The sequence below is a fragment of the Geotrypetes seraphini genome, chromosome 2, assembly GCF_902459505.1.
Source record: "Geotrypetes seraphini chromosome 2, aGeoSer1.1, whole genome shotgun sequence".
Lineage (NCBI taxonomy): Eukaryota > Metazoa > Chordata > Amphibia > Gymnophiona > Dermophiidae > Geotrypetes > Geotrypetes seraphini.
In genome coordinates, this window is record NC_047085.1 from 440,874,695 (window position 1) to 440,899,282 (window position 24,588).

At 43.2% G+C, this 24,588-nt stretch overlaps 1 protein-coding gene across 1 annotated transcript in view; it reads right to left on the reverse strand.

Annotated features, from left to right (window-relative positions):
* ENKUR (enkurin, TRPC channel interacting protein) overlaps positions 1 to 24,588 on the reverse strand; it is a 45,767-nt gene that overhangs the window by 15,412 nt on the left and 5,767 nt on the right. The window contains exon 3 of the mRNA XM_033931397.1: positions 9,905 to 10,134. Within this exon, the coding sequence (XP_033787288.1) occupies positions 9,905 to 10,134 (230 nt within the window). The remainder of the gene's footprint in view (positions 1 to 9,904; positions 10,135 to 24,588) is intronic.

Consider the following 24,588-nt stretch of genomic DNA (forward strand, 5'->3'; position numbering starts at 1 on the left):
AATACATAAAAATAAAAATAAATTTAGGGGAAGGAGGCAATCTTTTTATGTATTTGCTTGATTTATTTATTTCTTTAGGGGTGGCTGAGTAGCTTTCTTCACTCTTGGAATCCTCAGACTTTTTTTGCCTTTGTGGTGTATCTTTTTAAGTATCTTGTGGCAGTTTTTGAGGAGTTACTGTTTGTGCTTCTAGCCACACAGGCAGCAAAACTAGACTACCAACTCTCCAATCTACTAATCGTGACCCCAGACTACAAAACTTTCAGAAAAGAAATAAAAACCCTGCCATTCAAGAAATCCATGAAAACTAACTAATACAGTATGAAACATGTCAATCCTCTGAAGCAACCCGCTCTACTCTGTAACACCTCTGGACATGTCCAGAAATCCTCTTCTGTAATCCGCCTTGAACCACAAGGTAATGGCGGAATAAAAATCACTAATGTAATGTAATGTAATATTTCTTTAGCAGCTTTTGTAAGACAACTCTGGAGGCAGATTCGCTTATATGTGCATTGATAATACACTGTTTCAAGGTCTCTGTCTCCCATCTACTGTGCTCCACTCTAATGATATGATTGTGCTCTGTTAAAAAAAAATTGTGGAAGAGCAAGATAAATACTAAGATTTTTTTTCAGTGGTAGATTATGAACTTTGGAATTTATTACCAATTTACATTTATTACCAATTTAAGTCAGTTGCTGTTTTCAGTATTTTCGGAGAAAGGTAAAAACACTTGTAATGTATAATGTTATTGATTGTATTTTGATAATTGTTATATTTATTTATTTTAAAATGTATATACTGTATATTACCTATACAGTTTATATAATAACAGGCATAAAATGTTAAACAAAACATACATATTTCAAATATTACAAATCACCATACTTTAAAATGCAGTCAGCAGGACAGAAGAAAATTTCAGATCATGTTAATCAGGTTTTCTATTATGCTTTACCTATTCAGTTTAAGGTCAGACTACTTTACAAGACGTTGTTCTCTCAGGGTTTCCGTAGCTGGCATTGTGCTTGTTGCAGGTTCCTGGGTCTCGCTGCGTCTTGTCAGGTAGAAACCGACGTTTCAGCCATCATGCTGTGGTTTTCTTCAGGGCTATGAGGTCTGCAGTTTGTATTTGTAAATAGTGGATCCACTGACCTGACTGGGAACAGGGAAGTCCATTGGTCACCAAATTTGAATTTTGGTGGGAAAATCAGTCTCTTATTTTTTTTTTTTCTGAGAATGGAAAAGTCTGGTAAATTTAAAGATGTTCTCCCTGTGAAGCTGGCTTATATGTTCTCAGAGTGTCCGCACTTGGCATTGTGCTTGTTGCAGGTTTCAGGGTCTCACTGCATCTTGTCAGGTAGAAAGAGATTTTCAGCCATCATGCTGTGACTTTCTTCAGAGTATGTTGTGAGGTCTGTAGTTTGTCTTTGTAAATAGTGTGTGTGTGTGTGTGTGGGGTGAACTACCCCCCTGGGTGCCATCTTGCCAGAAGCATTGGTGCCTCTTGAAAAGTCTGCTGGCGCAAGCAGCATCTTCCACCTGTCTCCCTTCTGACGTCACTTCCTAGTCACAGGACCAGGACGTCACGTCAGAGGGGAGCCGAGGCAGGTGTGAGCAGGAGGTGGAAGATGCTGCTTGTGCCATTGGTCCTTCGTTGGTTACAGATGAGTCACAGTGAAGCAGATTTCAAGTACACTGTCCTGAAGCAAATTACTATTTGATGGTGGGGGGGGGGGGGGAGAGAGATGTTTCACGTTGTTTACTTCGATCAGAATGGTGGTATATTTTTACTTGGTGCAATTTGGTTCCTGAAGGTTTGAATGCTGAAATCAAATGGTTTCAGCTGTGAGGAGCTTGTTGACCTAGGATTGGCCAGATTGGCCCCTCATCCCCAACAATGAACCTATCACCTCTCACATTACTTGTGCTGTTAGGCTTTTAACCTTTCACGTCCACATTTTGGTGTGAATGATGGTGATTTATTATATGGGTTTGGATTTCCTGACTGAGGTAATAGCTTTAAGAAGGGTATTAGCTTTGTGATTATAGTGTATTTATGATGGGTTATTTTAGTGTGTTGTGTTTGGATGTGTGGGCAGTGTTTGAATGTGGCTTAATATATTTTATTTTGTATTTTGAAGTGGGCATTCCCTCCTGACGAAGCAAGAAAAAGTGAAACTCCAAGTCAGGGGGAGTCCTTGAAGTGTTTGAGGTTTGAGTGATTTGCACTAGAAGTGTTAATGCACAGGCGAGAAGGAGTTAAAAATCAGTGTCACGTTGTCCACCCTCCAGTTTTCCGGTACTAAGCCATTTTTGCACTTCTTCCTGTCACTAATATATCTAAAAAATGTCTTGTCCCCTCATTTTATCATGTCAGCTATTTTTTCTTCCATTTGCATCTTTGCTTTCTTGACTACTTGACCAGCCTCTCTTGATTTTTCCAGATATGTTTGCCTGTCCTCTTGGGGTGATTGTGTTTAAGGATCTAAAGGCATCTAAACAGTGTGATATGGTGGTGCCTGTTGTTAGAAGGATGCTATGCTGTATAGAAAGAGGAGTAACCAGCAGAAGAAGGTCATTGGTGAGGCCACACTTGGAGTATTGTGTTCCGTTTTGGAGGCTGTATCTGGAACTATTCACTTGGTTAACAACTGACCTTACAAACGGAACATTAAAAAAGGATATGGGACACATACTGATTACACCTATCCCCAAAGATCAAAAAACCTCAACAGCACTAACATCCAATTACAGACCCATAGCAAGCATTCCCCTTTTCACAAAGCTACAGGAAGGATTGGTCAACCTTCAACTAACAAACTACCTTGGAAAGCTACAGGAAGGATTGGTCAACCTTCATCTAACAAACTACCTTGAGCTCCCATAGTCTCTCGAGAGACTACGGGAGCTCAAGGCAGCCATTTACTATGAGCAATCTGCACGGGGCAGGAGCATGGGAAGATTGCTCCTGCCCCGAAAATCCACTAGACCACCAGGTAAGGCTTAAGGGGGGACTTACAGGGCTTAAAATAGCCTGAAAAATTAAAATGTTTTTTTTTGTTTTAAATAGCAAATAACCGAATCTGCGGATTCTGAAACCGCGGATTCGAAGGGGGAAGGGTATGAGAAAAGACTGGAAGACCTAAATATGTATATTCTGGAGGAAGGACAGGGGAGATATGATACAGACATTTAAATACAGTGGTACCTTGTATTACGAGCATAATCCATTCCAGGAGCATGCTCGTAATCCAAAATGCTTGTTTATCAAAGCGAGTTTCCCCATAGAAAGTAATGGAAACTCGGTTTGATATGTTCCCCCCCCGATAACGGCATCGCTCCACCCGCTAGCAAAGGCCCCCTCGCTCCAACCGGCACCTCCCCCCCCCCCCCGTTTAGTACAGGCACAGATTGAGATTCTCGGCGAGAGGGAGAATTAGAAGTCCTTGAGCATGCGCAGATGCATGCTCAAGGCAGGCAGGCAGAAGCCGGAAGATCTTCTAGGCACACGATCTGTGCCTGCGCTAGATGGGGGGGGGTTAAGTTTAAGTTGTTCGGGCGGAGGGGAGCCGGTTCACGCGGGGGGGGGGGGGTGCCGGTTGGAGCGAGAGGGCCTTTGTGAGCGGGGGGGAGCGATGCCTGTTATCGGGGGGGGGGGGGGGTGCTCGCAAATCGAGTCAACACTCGGTTTGCGAGTCAAAAGTTTGCTGAGTGTTTTGCTCGTCTTGCAAAACACTCGCAAACCGGGTTACTTGCAAACCGAGGAAGGCATTAATATAGAACCAAATCTTTTCCAGAGAAGAAAAAAATGGTAAAACTAGAGGGCATAATTTGAGGTTACAGGGAGGAAGACTTAGGAGCAATGTTAGGAAATTCTTCTTCATGGAGAGGGTCGTAGATGCCTGGAATGCCCTCCCGAGGGAAGTGGTGGCGAGGAAAATGGTGATGGAATTCAAAAAAGCGTGGGATAAAAAGAGAGGATCTATAATTAGAGAAAACAAAGGATGTAAATTAAAGAACTAAAGCTGGTATTAGACAGACCTGCATGGTCTTTGTCCTATATATGGTGATTTGGTGTAAGATGGGCTGGGGAGGGCATCAATGTGAATTCCACTAATACGTAACATGAGGATGTTGCTGACTAGACTTAATGGTAGATATCCTGCAAACAACGGGATGCTTGGATGGCAACTTCAGCATTTGGAACCTAGGACAATACTAGACTTTACAGTCTACGGCCCAGAAGTATCAAAGAAGAGACAAGTTAATCAAATCATATATTTTTAAAATGAGTATCACTAATGGGCAGGTCTTTATCTGCCATCATTTATTATGTTCCTTTTGTAGTTTATGAACATTAACCTCTTTTTCCTTACATTCTCAGCTATAACTTTTGAGAACCAACCTTCTTTTCCTCTTACTTTTACTTACTTTCTTTACAAAATGGTTTGCAGCCCTTACAATAGCTCTTTTCAGTTTTGCCCACCACTTTCCTACCCCTTCCAGATGTACCTATCCAGACAATTCCTTGACGTAATCCACCATCTGAACAAAGTTAGTTTTCTTATAGTCTCATATCTTTATAATATTAAACCATGCAGTAATCACTGACTGCCAAATGATCACCAACATCAGAAACACTTTCCCTGTTTGTAAGCACCAAGTCCAGTATGGCCCCATTCCGTTTGGGTTTTATTACCAACTGCTGGAACAGTTCTCCTTGCAGAGAATCCAAGATCTATCAACTTCTAGGAAACTGAAATAGGGATACCCCAATCAGCATTTGGCATATTAAAATCACCTATTAGTAGTACTTCTTCTTTTACAGCTATATTTTGAATGTCTACTATTAAATCTCTGTCCACTTCTATCTTTGAAGAAGGCCAATATATCACACCAATGTAAATACATTTTTCATTCCCTCTTTCCATTTAGACCCACAGTGCCTCTTCCTTACCCTGTAGATGAGGAGTGCGTGGCGCGGTGGTTGAAGCTACAGCCTCAGCACCCTGGGGTTGTGGGTTCAAACCCCGCGCTGCTCCTTGTGACCCTGGGCAAGTCACTTAATCCTCCACAGCCCCAGGTACGTTAGATAGATTGTGAGCCCACCGGGACAGACAGGGAAAATGCTTGAGTATCTGATTGTAAAACCGCTTAGAAAACCTTGATAGGTGGTATATAAAAAATCCTAATAAACTTAAACTTAATAAACTTAGATCAGACATGCCAAACTCTGGCCCGCGGGCCAAATCTGGACCGCAGTGTGTTAAAAATTGGCCCGCCAGACATTTTCAACTTTATACTAAATCTGGCCCACCAGCACAAACTGCTGCTGCTGCTGCTTTTCACTTGCGTCTGCCTTTGTCTGGTCTCCTTTTCAAAGCAGCCTGCTGAGGATCGCTGGCTGGCTGTAGCGAACCTCGCAGGCTGCTGTTGACCTCGGTAGCACGGTCCCTCTGACGCGATCCCGTACATCAGAGGAGGGGCGGGGGAGGGGAGAAAAGGAGACAGAAGCCAGACTAGGGAAAAGGAAGGAAGGCGGGAGGGAGATAAAGAAAGGAGAGGAGATACCAGATAATGGAGGGGGAGAGGAGAGAAATGCCAGGGTAAGGGGGAGGGAAGGGAAACTGAGACAAATGCCAGAACAGAGGGAAAGGAAGGAGAGGAGGTGCCAGAGCAGAGAAGGAGAGATAGAGAGGAGAGCGATGCCAGGGCATGGGGGGAGGGAAGGAGACAGAGATACCAAACCATGGGGTGGAGTGGGAAGGAAGGAAGGAAAGGAGAAAAGAGAGATGCCAGAGCATAGGGGAGGGAGTGGAGACATAAAAATTGAGAAGGGATGAAGCTGAAATGAATCATGTACAAAGGAGAGAAAGGGCACAGGATATACTGTTTACTGAAGTGACATAAAAAGAGGGAAGATGCCGTATGGAAGAGAGAGAGGGCGGACACTAGATGGAAAGAGCAGAGAGAGGGTGGACAGTGGATGGAAGGGGCAGAGAGAGGGTGGACAGTAGATGGAAGGGGTAGAGAGAGCAGAGGCTGGGTGGAAGGGGCAAAGATAGAGGGCAGATGTTGCATGGAAGGGAGAGAGGAAAAACGCTGTATAGAAAGAAAAGAGCGAAGAGAAGCAGAAACTACAAAAGGTAGAAAGAAATTTTTTTGTTGCTTTACATCAGGGGTATCCAACCTGCAGTCCGAGGGCCGCATGTGGCCCCATGAAGTATTTTGTGTGGCCCCAGTCGAGGACGATGCAGTGTTTTCCTCTGCTGCCCCCGGGTATTTACTGTCTTGCCAGTTCCCTCCTCTGTCTTGCTGCAGTGTTTGCGTGTTTGTGCGGCCCTAGAAACATTTCTTTACTGCCAGTGCAGCCCAGGGAAGCCAAAAGGTTGGACACCCCTGCTTTACATAGAATCAAGTAGTATTGTAACAGTATTGATAAAACTTTATAAATAGGAAATGGAAATAAGGCAATTTCTTTTAGACTTAACCCCCTTTCCTCAGGTCAGGACAGGACACCATAATAGCAGTATACAGTACTATCTTGAAGAAAGATTTGGCCTCTGAAAGCTAATTGAAAAATGGTTTAGTCTAATAAAATGGTATTTTCTTATTTCTCGTTATTTGTTTTATTTCTGTTTGTTAATTTTTAAAGTGGTGATTGTTATGTATCAGTTTTTTCAAATTTACATCTATTGTCTTTATATTTTGCATAGTATTAGGGAACATGTGCCACTGTTTCTGTGGTGTTGCATTAGTTTAACTTTTGTCTACCTATTTCTATTTTTAATTTGTGATTATTCCATATTGAGCGATGGTGTTTCTGTGTTCTGTGTGTCTGAAAAGGGCATGGCTTTCTGTTAGCATTGATTGTACAAAATCAATTGACTGTGCAGGATCTGGCTTGTTTAGATTTACAATTTGTGTGTTGGTGTTCTAGTGCTCACTTCAGTGTTTAAGATACTGCCTTTTCCTAGGTGTACCCTTGTTGTGTGGCTCATGGATTATTACTAAATAAAACTTTTTTATATAGAGGAGGGGGTTGTTAAAAAATGATCAGCACTGGCTGCCATATATACTAGGTACGCCACTGGATTTAATGACCCTATTCCTACCACCAAATTTCCCTGTCCCGCCCCACCCAGCTACTTTTTCATGCCACCCGGCTGTAAAAAATTTCTGGGGAGAACACCGAGGATGAGACATACCCAATTCTTCCAAATACTCCTTAGAGTATTTTGAGTCAGATTCCAAAGTGATGTTAAGATCTTTACTCATTTGGCATAGAAATTTTGTAAAGGACACCGGATCTGAAGAGGTATGGCCTCGTTGAGGAGAAGGTGTTTCAGAACCCCTTGAGATACCTCTCACAGCAGAGAATGAAGGTGAAGCCTCTCTGCAGTATTGATACCTGAGATCTGAATCCATAGGCAAAGATATAAACGAACGCCCACTTCTGGAATGAGTTGAAGAAGCATAACGTTTTCATTTTGAAAAAACAGCTGGTGAAAAAAACCTTGCAGGAGAAGAACTCGACTGATGAGAATGGTGAGGCTCCACAACAGATCTCCTCAACAAAGGAGTTGGTGATTTCGAAGAGTCTCGATGTTTCGATAAATGAGGCCTGTCTTGAGAAGAAGACCTGGGCCTCGATGAATGCCTCAACAAATGATGTGGTAATGAACTGTGCTTCGAATCACGGTCCCATGATCGAGTCGAATCTAGCCTCGAAGATGAATGTTGAGGAATCCTCATCCTGTGCCTCGAAGAAGGCAATGCCTTATGTGTAGAGGTAGGACTGGAATTCGGAGAACGACGTCGAGACACTGAGAAGGACTCAGCTCCTTGTGTAGAGGCATCTCGAAGCACTCTTAAGAACTCAACTCCTTGTGTAGAGTGTGTAAAATGATCTCGAGGCACTCTCAAGGATTCAGCGTTTGTTTTGTTGTCCCCTAAAAATTCTGTAATTTTATTGATGTGTACATCGCTTAGAATTTTGAATAAGCGATCAATCAAATTTATAATAAAACTTGAAACTTCACTAGGTTGAGCTCGAGGCACTGTCAAGGACTCGACTCCTTGTAATACTGCTGAGTGCTCAGGCTGGACTGCAGGAAGCAGGGTCAAGGCAGGAGTCAGTTTGGCAAGCATGTTACCCTTTTCCTGATGCAGAATATTTTCCACCATATTCTGCAAAGCCGGCACCAAGACCACTGGATCTGGTACAATTGGTATGGCTATGGACTCCGAGGAAGACGACCTCAAGGAAGGGTGTTCTTCGATTTTGAGACACGTTTCCTGGATAGCCTCGGACCCACCGGTTCTAAGGGTGGCATGTCTGGAGGGGTTGGCTTAGCTATCTTACATGATGGAGACACTGAGGATAATGGCACCTCAGGAGAAGATTTAGCTGATTTTCCCAAAGACGAAGACTTCCCCACTGAGGAAGGTTTGAGCGAGGTCGAGGTTGAAGGTTTTGGCCCCGTAGAAGACTTTGATGGAGTCGAGGTCGGGGCTAGAATCGGGATCGAGGTTTTAGTTGAAGATAGATCCATTTCCCTGAAGGTTTTCTCAATCTGAACTCGACGACTTTTAAGGGCTTGATTTTGAAGTGTAGCACAGTTGGCGCATGACTCCAGACAATGATCAGGTCCTAAACACTGTACACACCACTTATGTGGGTCAGTGATGGAGATCGTGCGTTGACACCGGTTACACTTCTTGAACCCTGTGACCAGCCGGGACAGCCGCGGCTAAATCAAAGCCCGCAGGCTGAGGCTGCAGAATAGGCCCAGCCGTGACATGATCAAAAAAATAAACAAAACTTTTTTTTTTTAAAAAAACGTTCAGATAAACACAGCGACCCTGTCAAGAAAATACATGAGCTGCAGTGAGAGAAGGCACTTGAAACGAGTGCTTCTCAGCTCCATGGAAAACTTAGAACTGAGATGCGTGCCCTACGTCGGGCGGGATGGCACTCGTGCATGCGCAATGCAGCAGTCGCAAACTGTTTAAAAGTTCTTCAAGCAAGTCTGCTTGTGAAGCTGTCCGAATTAGGGCTTCGTGGTTGACGTCACCCATATGTGAGAATATGCTGCCTGCTTGCCCTGGAATAATTTTAGAATACTACGTATAATTGCATACTCTGCCCAAACTCCACCTATGTGCACCCCACCAGCAAAGTTTGTGCCCTCAAAACATATGAATACTTTTCTGCCAGTTCATATTCCACTCATATAAAAAGCCACTTATACATACAAATAACTAGAATACCACCATTTAAAAGCATTCATATTGCCTTAACTTACCCCATGTGTGATGTTTTACTTATAAGTCAAAACCAATACTGGCATAAATATTTTAACTCTACGGTCAAGCAAATATCATGTCTCTCCATGCCTCCAGTTACTTCAACTTGAAAACACTACTCCGCAGGTATAAACTCCATTTTTACTCGCCTCTCTCCTGACAACTTTACATTCAAGATCTTGAATATAAAGTGGTTAGGAGAGAGGCGAGTAAAAATGAACTAGGGCTAACACCTTGATAAGGCTACCTAGCGAAACATGTCAGTGAGACACCCTAGTGGCAGGACCACATAGACATAAAGCTAAGTAACAATCTTTATTTCACTTATTAGTGTGATAAAAGCACTTATTTAAAAATACATAAATATATAAAAGAAAAATCGATCCAGTGACGAGGCAGCACGTAAAGCCCGAGGCAATGAAGGTTTGAGCCTCCGGTGGTGTTTTTGAGGATCTGGTTATTAGGAGTTTATACCTATGGAGTAGTGTTTTCAAGTTGAAGTAACTGGAGGCATGGAGAGACATGGTTTTACTTTCAGAGCAGTTAAAAGCATCCAAAGTATTCTGTTAAATACATTTTTAACTATTACCTTTTTATTGATGTATTTTGGAACAAGCCCTGAACATTCCAGGGGGTGTTTATCTCCTTTTTTGCTGTCAACAAAAATAAGTTCAGGTTTCTTAGGTACTTCCATGATAGCTTCAGCGGCATTGCTGTGTATGAAGTTTTTTTTAGTGTGAACTCCCATGATCGGCTGATCTGTCCTACGTGGTACGCATGGCTTCTTTGGCTGCTGATCCTCCAATTTGATTGATTTTCCTGTGGAATTGAAAAGAATACTTGCTTGCTGTCAGAAGGCTTTCTTAGCTATTGAAACCTTGGTACTTTCTCAATAAAATATAAAGCTTATGTGGAGGGCCATTTTTGAAAGAATGTCCAAGTCCGAATTGAGATGTCCATCTTGCAGTTATTTTCAAACAAGAAGAATGTTGGGATTTCCTGTTCAAAAATGTGTGAGAATGATGTTCTTGTGCTACAACCATCCAAAATGAACAGCCATTTTCCAAAATGAAACATCCAAAATATGACCAGGCATATGAACATCTGTCTGACATCATTTGTAAAAAAAAATGGCCACACAGATGTACCTGCAGTGCAGAAGGACAGCCTACTGATCAGTGCAGTGGACTTTAAACAATGGGACCCAGGTACTAATTCCACCTTAATTCCTTTATATGTTATTGTGAATCCTTCAGGAACAGCTATTGTCCTAAAGGTACACCACTACAATAGTTATCATGCTTGAAGGTGTCTTATAAATTCTGGTACAGGAGAGATCCAGGAGAGATCACATATTTGAACAGAAATACAAAAGTGGAAGTTGCTCAAAGTCTGCTGCACTGATCACTAGGCTACTCCTTCCACTTGCTGCTCTATTGGGAATGGCCATAATAGCTGAAGCTGTCATAGAGCTTGCTATCTACTATCACATTACTTTAGGGGGGTGGGAGGGGTTCAGCAACCACTGGCAGATTAAGGATGAGGCATGCTTTCATCCCTCCAGTGGTCAGCTGCTCAATTGAAACAGGTATAGACATGTCTTCTCATTCTATTTTCACTGATAGATGTCCTAAATTTGGGCCCTCCCTAGTCCTATCCAAAACATGCCTTTCTTGCAATTTGGATGAGCTGCTGTGTAAAATGTCCAGATTCTGTACTTGGAAAATAGCGATTTACACATTTTTGGCAGATGGATTTATTGGCCATTTTGAGATATCCATCCACTTTGAAAAATGAGTGTGATAATGTCCACAATGGAGCTTTTTTTTTTAGTTCCCTGAAATTTACATATTTTCACGACTTCCTAACTCATATTAGTTTCTCTTGTAAGCAGAGCTCCTGTTATTAAGAATTTTAATGGAAATCTACTGCACCTGATTATGGCCCTCTTTTACTATGGGCTCCTTTTACAAAGGTGCGCTAAGTGTTTTAGCGCACGCTAACCACTCGCTAAACGTTAACATGTGTATGTTAGTGCACCTTAGTAAAACAGGGGGTAAATAAAAGTTATTTACTATATTTACAAAACTTAAGCATAAGCATATTATATAGTGAGAGGAAAAAAGAGCTCAGATGTCTGCACTGATTAGTGGTTCAATCAACTATTAGCAGGTCATAAACCTCTCATGTCCAAGAATAATTATGATTTCTTTAACTTATGTTTTTTTAAATCTTATAATATTAAAGTTTTTAAATATCTACACTTATCTTAGATATATAGCCTGACAGGACCCGTTTCGCCAGTACTCTTGGCTTCTTCAGGGGTCTTTTTGAATGCTGAAAAGTAAATAAGTGCAATTAAAATTCTTCTTAAAATGCACAAAAAGTTGTTAACAGCAATAAAGATTCACAATCTACTCACTGTGAACAGCTATATGGTTACTACAATTCAAAATGGCACCGGTGAATGATAAGGTCCCTAGCTAGCTTTCTTGAGCCCTCCTCATTAAACATCTTAATACACTCACTTGTAATTTCTAAAATTGATTATTGCAACTCCCGCTACAAAGGAATATAGCTAAAGGAAATCAGACGGCTACAATTAATTCAAAATACTTCCTTTAAAATCATTACCAACTCTAAGAAATATGATCATGTCACTCCTCTACTTAAAAATGCCCATTGGCTTCCCATCCCTCATACAATCACTTTCAAAACTGCATTACACTTACTTTTAAAACACAAAAACCAGAGAATCAGCTTTCTAAACTAAACTAAACCTTAAGTTTATATACCGCATTTTCTCCACAGATGTAGAGCTCGGCACGGTTTACAAGAACTTAAATATAGGAAGAGTAGAATAAAGGGTTGGGGTTGCATAAAGGGGGGAAGAGAAAGGGTAGGGGATGCGTGAAGGGGGGAAGAGAAAATTACATTTTTGTGAAAAGCCAAGTTTTCAGGTGCTTACGGAATAGTTGGAGGGAGCTCAGGTTCCGTAGTGGGAGAGTAAGATTGTTCCAAAGTCCTGTGATTTTGAAAAGGAGGGATTTTCCCAGTTTACCCTCATAGATAATACCATGTAGAAAGGGGAAGGATAGTTTATGTTTTTGGGTGGGCCTGGTGGAGTCAGGACTCGAGGAGTTATAAGATAGTGGGATTAGGGGGGGGGGAGGATGCCGTGAATGATCTTTCATCGACAAATTACTTATCTCTCATGCTCCTTCTACAGTTCTCAGATATTCCTCCCAAAATTTACTCTTTGTCCCCTCACTTAAGACGTTCAGCACTCGCCACACAACCTCTTTTGCGGTAAAAGCCCCCCTTGCCTTGAACTCTCTGCCCTTCTTTCTCAGGGAAGAAACTAACTTAGATAAATTTAAAGGAGCTTTAAAATGTTTCCTATTCAGAGATGCTTTTGAGAACTGACTCTAGTTTCCCTTCATCGAATCTGTTAAGGCAGCTTTGAATGAAATTCCTCCCCTCCCCTCTTATTTTTTCCCTCTGTGTTCTCTTTTCTTGACTTTATTGTAGTTCTCCCATCTTCCTTTTAGTTTCTCGTCTGTTCATTTTTGTCTTCATCATTTGTCTTGTTATATTTTTTCAATTTAAAATTGCCCCGTTATTTTTAAAATATTATTGTACATCGCCTAGAATTTATGATAGCCGATCAACCAAATTTTTATTAAACTTTAATCTATGTGCTCTTTAAACTTAAATTTTGGTGATGCCATGACCCCTTTAAACCAAAACGGCCAATGAGCTACCATGTCAGACATGGCAAAACCTCTAGGTGGTCTACATAAACTTATTGGACCAAAAATCAACTTCTTGAAAAACATATTAGAAAAAAGAATTCTTGTGGGTTTTAAAGAATTTAATCTAAAGATCCACCGCGCCTCGCATTGCAACAGTTTCTTCTGCCGATCTCCACCGTGGCAATATTTTACTACTTTGTCTACTTCTTTATCTATGAAAAAACATCTTAAGTCAGTAAAATTATGTTTAAATTCTAAACAATGTTCGACTAACGGTGCATTTATCTTCCCTCCTTAAGTTGGATTTATGTTCAGTCATTCTTATTCTGAAGGGTCGCATGGACATACTAATATACAGCATTCTGCAAGGACATTCAATAATATAAATAATGTGGTCTGAGATACAAGTCAAAAAATGCCCGATGGTATACTTTTTATCATCGACAGGATTGCTGAACTCTTTAAACTGAGATGTGATGTTACAAATGCTGCATGCACCACATTTGTAAAAGCCCACTGAAGAACTCTCTTGGTAATTTCTGAATTGGTATTACACATTGCCAGACTCAGAATGTCTTTAAGGTTTCTCTCTCTTGAAAAAGCAATTCGTAGAAAAGAGTCTTTAAATACTGGATTGGCTTCTATAATTTTCCAGTTATTCTTTAAAATTTTAGCTGGTATACTACCATGGGCTGAATACCTCAAAACACAAGTCTGTATGTTGTCATCTGAATCTTCTTTATTGTTTACCTTTGTCCCCAGCAATAACTCCCTATTGGCTTATCTAGTGCTATTAAATGCACAACGGATAACCACAATTCTTCAATTTAGAACTTAAGATTTTGGCTTGAAGTTTGAATTTGCTTAGACTAGAGCAATCCCTTCACAAGAGAAAAAGATAAGTTGTTTCTAAGATTGACTAAATGACAGCTGCAATAATTTAAATAAGTGTTTCTATCTGCCGGTTTAGTATAAATTACATTACATTACATTAGTGATTTCTATTTCGCTTGTACCTTGTGGTTCTAAGCGGATTACATTAGAAGATGGCTGGTCATTTCCAGGCGATGACAATACAATACTTTACATTACTTTACAAACTTTGCATACGTTACTTTACATAACTTTTCATACATTACTTTACATAGCTTTACATAGATTTACTTTGCATTACTTTACATTACCTTACAGTACTTACATAACTTTACATTACATTATTTTGCATAGCATAACTTTACATTACAGAAAGCTAGATTCAGTTTATAAGTAGAGGTCTCAAAATGTTCCCCTTCTTGTATAATATGCATGTAATATGCAAATCCAAAACGGTTATACTTTTGCTGGCATAGTTCATGGTGAATTTAATGCATTCATCACAGGTGTTTAGCCAAACAGAAAAAAATTTAAGAAGGTCCTCTTCTTTCCCTTTCCACAGCACCAGTATGTCATCTATAAGTCAGAACCATTTAAAAATACAATTAAAAAAAATGGAGAATGGTAAATCCATAGGTCCTCAAACCTAGCCATGTACAAATTAGCTATTAACAGTGCAAATGTTGCACCCATGGCTACTCCAGACTTTTGCTTGTAGAATGCTCCGTTGTATAGACATTTTTGACTTGTAGCTCAGACCACATTATTTATATTATTAAATGTCCTTGCAGAATGCTGTATATTGGTATGTCCACACGACCCTTCAAACTAAGAATGTCTAAACATAAATCCAACTTAAAACAAGGGAAGATAAATGTACCGTTAGTTGAACATTGTTTAGAATTTAAACATAATTTTGCTGACTTAAGATGTTTTTGCATAGACAAAGAAGTAAAACATTGCCGCGGGGGAGATCAGCAGAAGAAACTGTTGCAGCGCGAGGTGCGCTGGATCTTTAGATTAAATTCTTTAAAACCTGCAGGTTTGAATAGCTCGGTGGAGTGGAATTCTTTTTTCTAATAAGTTTTTCAAGAAAGTTTGGTCCAATAAGTTTATGTAGATCACTTAGAGGTTTTGCCATGACTGACATGGTAACTCATTGGCTATTTGGTTTAAAGAGGTCATGACATCACCATCATTCAAGTTTAAAGAGCACATGCTTGGCGTCTGTTGTTCACCGGCACCATTTTGAATTGTAGTAACCATATAGCTGTTCACAGTGAGTAGATCATGGATCTTTATTGTTGTTAACAACTTTTTGTGCATTTAAAGAAGAATTTTAATTGCACTTATTTGCTTTTCAGCATTCAAAAACACCCCTGAAGAAGCCAAGAATACTGGCGAAACGGGTTCTGTCGGGCTATGTATCTAGGATAAGTGTAGATATTTAAAAACTTTAATATTAGAAGATTTAAAAAAACATAAGCTAACGAAATCATAATTATTCTTGTACATGAGAGGTTTTTGACCTGCTAATAGTTAATTGAACCACTAATCAGTGCAGACATCTGAGCTCTTTTTTCCTCTCACTATATAATATGCTTATGCTTAAGTTGTGTAAATAAGACCTATTTGCTATATGTGGAAACAATTAACAGAGGTTTTTTGTCCACTGAGATAATATTAGTTGTCCTCTTTTACTAAACCACAGTAGAGGTTTCTACTGTTACCTGGAACGCTAAATGCTCTGACACTTCTCCAACACTCATAGGAATTCTATGAGCGTAAGAGCATTTAGCGCTCTGGGCTACTGCGGCTTAGTAAAATGGGGGCGGGGAGGATACATCACCACATGTGCTTGCATGATATCACATAGAAAACAAAGAGACCATATGGTCAAAGGGCAAGAAGAAACAGTCATTTCTGTCATTATCATCAGTAAAATAGAATCTTGTACCACAGTTGTACTCAGCTGAAGAATATAAACACAGGAACATATGATGTGCAGTGCTAAGTAAGATGGAAGATCTATCAGATCCATCATTCTGTTTTCAACTGGCTAATCTGGATCTCAAGTACCTGGTAGGATCACAAAAAGTAGACCCATTCATCGTTATTCAGTCCCAAAGATAAGCAGTAGCTTTCTTAAGGCTATGTGCAGGGCCGGATTAAAGGGTAGACCCAGTAGCCATGTGCCTAGGGCCTGAAGGAGGGCAAACAGAGAGCAGCTTCCCTACCGTCTCCCTTCACCTCACCTTTTTTTTTTCAAATGAAATGGAACCCCCCCCCCCCGGCATCAACAGGCTCCCCTCCCCTCCAGCATCAATGCCCCCCCCCCCCCTCCGGCATCAACGGCACTTAAGGTTGGCAACACAGTGTTCAGCCTAAAGCTTCCCTCTGACGCGAACTGCCCGGGCGGAAACAGGATGCTGTGTCAGAGGGGAAGCTTTGGGTTGAGCACCTCGTTGCCGATGCAGCTTCTCCTCGAGGCACTGCAAGCTTCTCGTTCCTTTAAACGGAGACCTAAACTTCCTGAAAATGAGATTTGCTGGGACAGCATAACAATACAAGCAAATAATATGATAATTTCCAGAGTTCCGAAGATTTGTGTTCAGTTACGACATGAGCCACCAGCCCTAACTAATGAGATGTACTGCTTATTTGTAACTGTGAAATCACAGGAGAAAACCATAATCAAGGATGTGAAACTTACTGCTGGCTTAAAACCAGGACAAGATGCCAATCTGACCCAGAAAACTTAGTTACTCTTAACGGAAGACAAATTTGTGATGATTTACACCCTGCCTTGTTAACTGATATTCCTATAGGAGATTTGCAACCAGGAGAAAAGATTGAAAAAGTAATATATATACATTGTGCAACAGTTGGAAAAAGAGTATTTTTGGTTTATGTTTGCTACCTAATAAATACCGTACTACCGTTGAAGACAATGAAGTTATTTGTAAGTGCTAAGGATGAAGCTATAACTATTGAAACAGTCTTTCCTTTTGATGTTGCTGTTAAATTTGTTTCTACAAATTTTGAGTATCTGGATAGAGTGTATGCAGACATACCATTTTTATTAATGATATACGTTCTTAGTGCTTCTCCATAGGCTCTCACCATTGAAACCAACCAGCTACTACTTGCTAATGATGGAAGTGGGGAGAAGGGAGAGAGAGAGAAGGGGGCAGATGATGGAAGTGGGGAGAAGGGAGAAGATGATGGAAGTGGGGAGAAGGGAGAGAGAGAGAGAAGGGGACAGATGATGATGGAAGTGGGGAGAAGGGGGAGAGAGAGAAGGGGCAGATGATGATGGAAGTGGGGAGAAGGGAGAGAGAGAGAAGGGGCAGATGATGATGACAGAAGTGGGGAGAAGGGAGAGAGAGAGAGAGAAGGGGGCAGATGATGATGATGGAAGTGGGGAGAAGGGAAAGAGAGAGAAGAGGGCAGATGATGATTAGAAGTGGGGAGAAGGGAGAGAGCGAGAAGGGGGCAGATGATGATGATGGAAGTGGGGAGAAGGGAGAGAGAGAGAGAGAAGGGGCAGATGATGATGATAGAAGTGAGGAAAAGCGAGAGCGAGAGAGCGAAGGGGCAGATGATGATGATGGAGTGGGGACAAGGAGAGAGAAAGAGAAGGAGGCAGATGGATATTAGTTGAGAGGGGAAAGCAAATGCTGAATGGAAATGGAGAAAGAGAACACATACTGGATGGTAGGAGGGGGGATAAAGAAAAAGGGCATATGCTGGATGGGGGGAAGAAGATAGAGTTAGTGAGCTAGTGGAGGGATGAAAGAAAGGGGTGGCATGCTGTGGGTAGACACAGTGAAAAGAGGGAAACTGAGGACTGAATAGTAAGAAAGAATTTAATTTAGACGGAAGCAGAAAATAGAGAAGGAAGACCAGAGAAGAAAAGGAAAGGGAAGAGAAAGGAGAGAGAGATGCCAGAGAATGGGGAAGGAAGGATCAAGATGGCGTCGGGAGCGGATGCCTGAGCGAGCTCTGCTGCTCGTTGTACCTGCATTCGCGTTGGGTGTCTCTTCCCCGGTGGCGATATGGGAAAGAGGAAGGGAGTTTCCCGCTTGGCCCCTCCGGCGGTTGAACCCCCTCAATGACTGATACAGACTACATTAACGAGCGTCTTTGCTCGCATGGGTGAGGAGTCCCGAATCACTTCGGGAGGGAACCCGGATCTTTCGGGGAACTACAGCGCAGAGAGTCGGACTACTTTGAGTCCTGACCAGAGGCTGGTTCTTCCCCAGCCCGGAAGTGCACAAGTGCAGGGAATGCCTGGAAGCCGACGGCCCCGAGAGGGAGAGTGCGATTCCAGCATAGGAGGGACATCCCCACCAAGCCTTTCAGTAGAAGGAGGAGATGGGCACTATCAAGAATCTCTCTGCATTTTGGAAGAAGAGGTGAGAGGTGCTTCGGGAGGGAATATTATCAGTTTTGGGGAGATGAAGAAACCAAACAAGATAGATATGGAGGCGCTATGGCAGGCCATATTAGTCATGGACTCCAATCTCAAATTGACTTTATCTACTATTAAAACAGATTATGGAACTGTTTTTTCCAAGGTGGAACAACAAGGGGTACTTCTTACTAATGTGAATGAAAGGTTGGAGAAACAGGAAAATAATTTGAATGAAGTAAACAATCAGGGACACAGGACTCCAGAGTAGATTATCTGACCAAATCAAGAGCCGTCAAAGCGGCAGTTAGAGAGGCCAAATTCCGCATGGAGGAGTCTCTAGCAAAGAATATCCAGAAGGGAGATAAATCCTTCTTCAGGTATATTAGTGACAGGAAAAAGAACTCAGGCGGGATAGTACGACTCAGAAAACCAGACGGAGACCATGTGGAGACGGACTCGGAAAAGGCCCAACTGTTAAATGAATACTTCTGTTCAGTCTTCACCCGCGAGGTGCCGGGAATCGGCCCTCAACCACATACAAGGATTAAATCAGTAGACCCGTTTAGTAATTTCAAATTTACACCCAGCAGCGTCTACTGCGAGCTGTCAAAAATCAAGGTCAACAAGGCAATGGGGCCTGACAACCTACACCCTAGGGTACTCAGGGAGTTGGGAGATGTCTTGGCGGAACCACTATCCGCGCTCTTTAATCTCTCCCTTAGTACAGGTAACGTCCCGATGGACTGGAAGACGGCTAACGTCATTCCACTACACAAGAAAGGCTCCAGGGTGGATATGGCAAACTACAGACCAGTGAGTCTCACTTCAATAGTGAGCAAACTAATGGAAACCCTAATCAAACACCAAATGGATAGGATCATGGACGAGGAGAATCTGCGGGATCCCCGCCAACATGGATTTACTAAGGGGAGATCGTGCCAATCCAACCTGATCGGCTTCTTTGACTGGGTGACGAGGAAGCTGGATGTTGGTGAGTCCCTGGACATCGTCTATCTGGATTTCAGCAAAGCATTTGATAGCGTGCCACACCGCAGGTTGCTGAACAAGATGAGTTCTTTAGGTTTGGGCGACACTTTAACAAAATGGGTTGGGAACTGGCTTGGAGGTAGGCTTCAGAGGGTGATGGTGAATGGCACTCCCTCCGAGATGTCAGAGGTGATAAGTGGAGTGCCACAGGGCTCCGTCCTAGGCCCGATCTTGTTCAACATCTATATAAGAGACCTGACAGAAGGGCTTCGAGGTAAAATAACATTGTTTGCCGATGATGCCAAACTGTGCAATGTAGTGAGCAAAAGCACAACAGACAAAAAAGCAATGACAGACGATATGGTGCATGACTTACTTCTGCTGGAGCACTGGTCTAGGTCCTGGCAACTCAGTTTCAATGCCAAAAAATGCAAAGTCATGCACCTGGGAAGCCAGAATCCATGCAAGATCTACACCCTAAATGGCGAGATCCTGACAAGAACTGTAGCAGAAAGAGACTTGGGAGTGATTGTCAGGGAAGACATGAAGTCGGCAAACCAAGTGGAGCAAGCTTCATCCAAAGCAAGGCAAATCATAGGTTGCATACGCAGGAGTTTCATCAGCCGTAAACCTGAAGTCATTATGCCACTATATAGATCCATGGTGAGACCGCACCTGGAGTACTGTGTGCAATTCTGGAGGCCGCATTACCGCAAGGATGTGCTGAGACTGGAGTCGGTCCAGAGAATGGCCACCAGGATGGTCTCGGGACTCAGGGAGCTCCCGTACGAGGAGCGGTTGGGGAATTTGCAGCTCTACTCACTCGAGGAGCGTCGAGAGAGGGGAGACATGATCGAGACATTCAAATATCTCACGGGCCGCATCAAGGTGGAAGAAGACATCTTCTTCTTCAAGGGTCCCGCGGCAACAAGGGGGCATTCGTGGAAAATCAGGGGCGGGAAACTGCACAGTGACACTAGGAAGTTCTTCTTCACTGAAAGGGTGGTTGATCGCTGGAATAGTCTTCCACTTCGGGTTATTGAGGCCACCAGTGTGGCGGATTTTAAGGCCAGATGGGATAGACATGTGGGATCTATCCGCAAAGATAGATAGTGAGGATCACTGGGGTGGGCAGACTTGATGGGCCTTGGCCCTTATCTGCCGTCTATTTCTATGTTTCTATGTTTCTATAAAGAAGGTACAAGTGGAATTGGTTAAGGAGAGATCTTATGTTTCCCGCAAGATGGAAAATTTTGAAAATCAACTGAGGAAAAATAATTTAAGATTTTTGAATTTTCCAAAGTGTCCTATAATTTCACCAGTTGAGATGGCTAGGAAATATTTCCGTGAGACTTTAGCCATTCCACCAGAAAATCTACCTCCAATTGTTAGAGCTTACTACTTGAATATAAAGTCAACACAAGGGGAATCCACACCTATAGAAACCCTAGTGGATAAAGTAGTGGATATGAATTTGTCTTCATTTCTGGAAAACTCCCTTGAGGTTGTCACCCATAGAACTACCATGTTGTTGAATCTAGCCTTGGAGAGTGATAGGGAATTTATTCTTCGTATGTATTTTCGTCATATAAATGATAAGTTTTTGGGCTCTAATGTTCGAGTTTTTCCAGATTTAGCTCAGAGGACCCAGAGACGTAGGAAGGAGTTCTTGTCCTTGAAGTCAAGAACCCTGGCTCTGGGGGCTATATTTCTTGTTAAATTTCCTGCAAAGTGTTATGTATCTTTTCAAGATAAGAATTTTCTTTTCTTTGAGCCCAAACAACTTTTGGAATTTATTGGATCAAAGGAGAGAATGGTAACCATGTCTAGAGATGTATGACCTGCCAGCTGGCTGTAATTCGGGAATCTAATGCCGAGACCTTAATTAGTTAATCTGTTACTACTATTTAGAAGTTTATTTCTTTTCTTGATCTTTAGATTGTGGACTAAATAAGATATTATTACTTTTCTTTATAAGTTTCATTGAATATCATTACTGGATCTGTTGCATTGTGTAAAAGTAATGCTTGTATTTAAAATGGAAAATCTTATAAATAAATAAATAAGAGAATGGGGAAGGAGACAGAGATATCAGATCTGAGTGGAGGAAATGAGAAAAGAGAGATGCTAAAAACCACAGGGGGAAGGGAAGGAGAGAGCCCACATCATACGCTCAAGCCTCTGAAAAATTCAGAAGGCGATCTGGTTCCCAGGGGAATGGACCCCAAGCCTTGAAATAGCACACAGTAGGCTGGCTCCACAGGTCCACCTGAGAGTTTGCTCTACGAGCTGCAATCCATCTCTGTAGAACCCATGTCTATTCCTAGGCAGAGAGCCCCCAAATAAGGGGTTTGAGGGCATGAAAGCCTCAAAAACGAAACTTACAACTGAAAATAATAAAAACTAAAACAAATCAGATCAGAAACACCTCTGCACAGTTCGCTTGCAAATGGAGAAACTGTAGAGGGCACTCCATTGGGAATTTATTTATTTATTATTTTTAACTTTCTATACTGATTTATTCCAAAACGGTTTACAAAAAAGGTTACATACATAAAATATTAAAACGAATCAGAAAAATATGTAGGTGCTGAAAGAACTGAGTGACACACTTTTGCAAAGCTGGTTTGCGGCTGGGGATTGATCACCTAAAGTATGGATTCCTGTGTAGATAAAACAGAATTACTTATTTAAAATTCTTATATACTGCCTACGAGCATTAAGAGGCTATCAGAATTTTCAGCATAAAAATCAAACATAAATATATCATTCATCTTCTTCTATTAACCCTCCCTACCACCACCACACACAGCAGCACAAAAGAGGGTCTAGGACAAAGTCCAACAAACTTTCTCAAGCCACGGCACACTAAAGATAGTGGCTGTGGCTCGAGGCACCTGGAAGTATACAGATATTACCGTGATGACATCATGTGCATGTGTGACATCATCATGTCGATGTCCGCAAGTGTCTGAAGAACCTCCAGGCAGGCCCTGAGACACCAGTGGGGGATGCCAGAAGGGAAGAGGGCCAGAGAGGATAGGTGCTGGCGCCAGCTGATTGCCTACAGGACATGCCTGTAGGCAGTCAGTTGGCGCCTCTCCTCCTCCCCAGTGTACCATGGCACACATGAAATCTTAGGAGGCACACAGTTTGAGATACACTGGTCTAGGACAATTCATCGTGGCCATTTAATCATAGCTGAAAAATCCTACATTCTTTAGAAGCCATTGCTGGGATAGTGCTATACATTGGTGGGGGGGAGAGACTAGCCCCTGCTATAACAACCCCCCCCAAGTGCAGCCCAATATCTTTTTCCTTTCCCTTAACCCACTGTTCAAGCCAATGTCAGGATGCGCTTGTCAGAGGGTGCCTAGCCCCCCTTGTATCTCTCTCCCATTGCAGCCCAATATCTTTTTCCCTTTACCCACCCGTGGCCCAATGTCTTCCTGTTCTTTTCATGCCTCCTGTATAGTCCAGTTTATTCGGAAGAGGAAGTTGTGCAGAGGTAAGACTTTCAAGGTAAGCAAGCAAGCAAGCACATTGTTCTGGGTTTTTTAAATCAAGTCCTGATATTCAGCCCATGTAAGCAGCATCATAGCCGGCTGGCATTGAATATCTGGGGTAAGTTCAGCTTGCGGCTATGATGCTACTTACTGCCGTGGGCTGAAAAGCAGGATCTGATTTAAAAAACCCAGAACAAATGACTAATGCAATCTATATATATAAAATCGGAGGTATGTATGTGTGTATGTATGTGTGTGTGTATGTGCCGCGATCACGCAAAAACGTCTTGACCGATTTGAACGAAACTTGGTATGCAGATCCCTCACTACCTGGGGTGATATGCTCTGGGGGTCTCGCGGCCCACCTGCACACGTGGGCGGAGCTACAAACAGAAAATCAGATTTCACCCATTCATGTCAATGGAAAAAATGTAAAAAGCTGCCAACGCAAAAACGGCTTGCCCGATTTGAACGAAACTTGGTATGCTGATCCCTCACTACCTGGGGTGATATGTTCTGGGGGTCTCGCGGCCCACCTGCACACGTGGGCGGAGCTACACACAGAAAATCAGATTTCACCCATTCATGTCAATGGAAAAAATGTAAAAAGCTGCCAACGCAAAAACGGCTTGCCCGATTTGAACGAAACTTGGTATGCAGATCCCTCACTACCTGGGGTGATATGTTCCGGGGGTCTCGCGGCCCACCTGCACACGTGGGCGGAGCTACAAACTGAAAATCAGATTTTACCCATTCATGTCAATGGCAAAAATGTAAAAAGCTGCCAACGCAAAAACGGCTTGCCCGATTTGAACTACCGTATTTTCACGCATATAACGCGCGCGTTATACGCGTTTTTACCTACCGCGCATACCCCTCGCGCGTTATATGCGTGAGCGCGGTATACCAAAGTTTTAAAACATAGTTCCCACCCCGCCCGACGCCCGATTCACCCCCCCCAGCAGGACCGCTCGCACCCCCACCCCGAACGACCGCTCGCACGCGCTCCCATCCGCACCCGCATCCACGATCGGAGCAAGAGGGAGCCCAAGCCCTCTTGCCCGGCCGACTCCCCGACGTCCGATACATCCCCCCCCCCCCGGCAGGACCACTCGCACCCCCACCCCGAACGACCGCTCGCACGCGCTCCCACCCACACCCGCATCCACGATCGGAGCAAGAGGGAGCCCAAGCCCTCTTGCCCGGCCGACTCCCCGACGTCCGATACATCCCCCCCCCCCCCGGCAGGACCACTCGCACCCCCACCCCGAACGACCGCCGACTTCACGACAATATCGGGCCAGAAGGGAGCCCAAACCCTCCTGGCCACGGCGACCCCCTAACCCCACCCCGCACTACATTACGGGCAGGAGGGATCCCAGGCCCTCCTGCCCTCGACGCAAACCCCCCTCCCCCCCAAGAACCTCCGACCGCCTCCCAGCCGACCCGCGATCCCCCTGGCGACCCCCACGACCCCCCCACCCCCCTTCCCCGTACCTTTGGTAGTTGGGCCAGAAGGGAGCCCAAACCCTCCTGGCCACGGCGACCCCCTAACCCCACCCCGCACTACATTACGGGCAGGAGGGATCCCAGGCCCTCCTGCCCTCGACGCAAACCCCCCTCCCCCCCAAGAACCTCCGACCGCCCCCCAGCCGACCCGCGATCCCCCTGGCGACCCCCACGACCCCCCCACCCCCCTTCCCCGTACCTTTAGTAGTTGGCCGGACAGACGGGA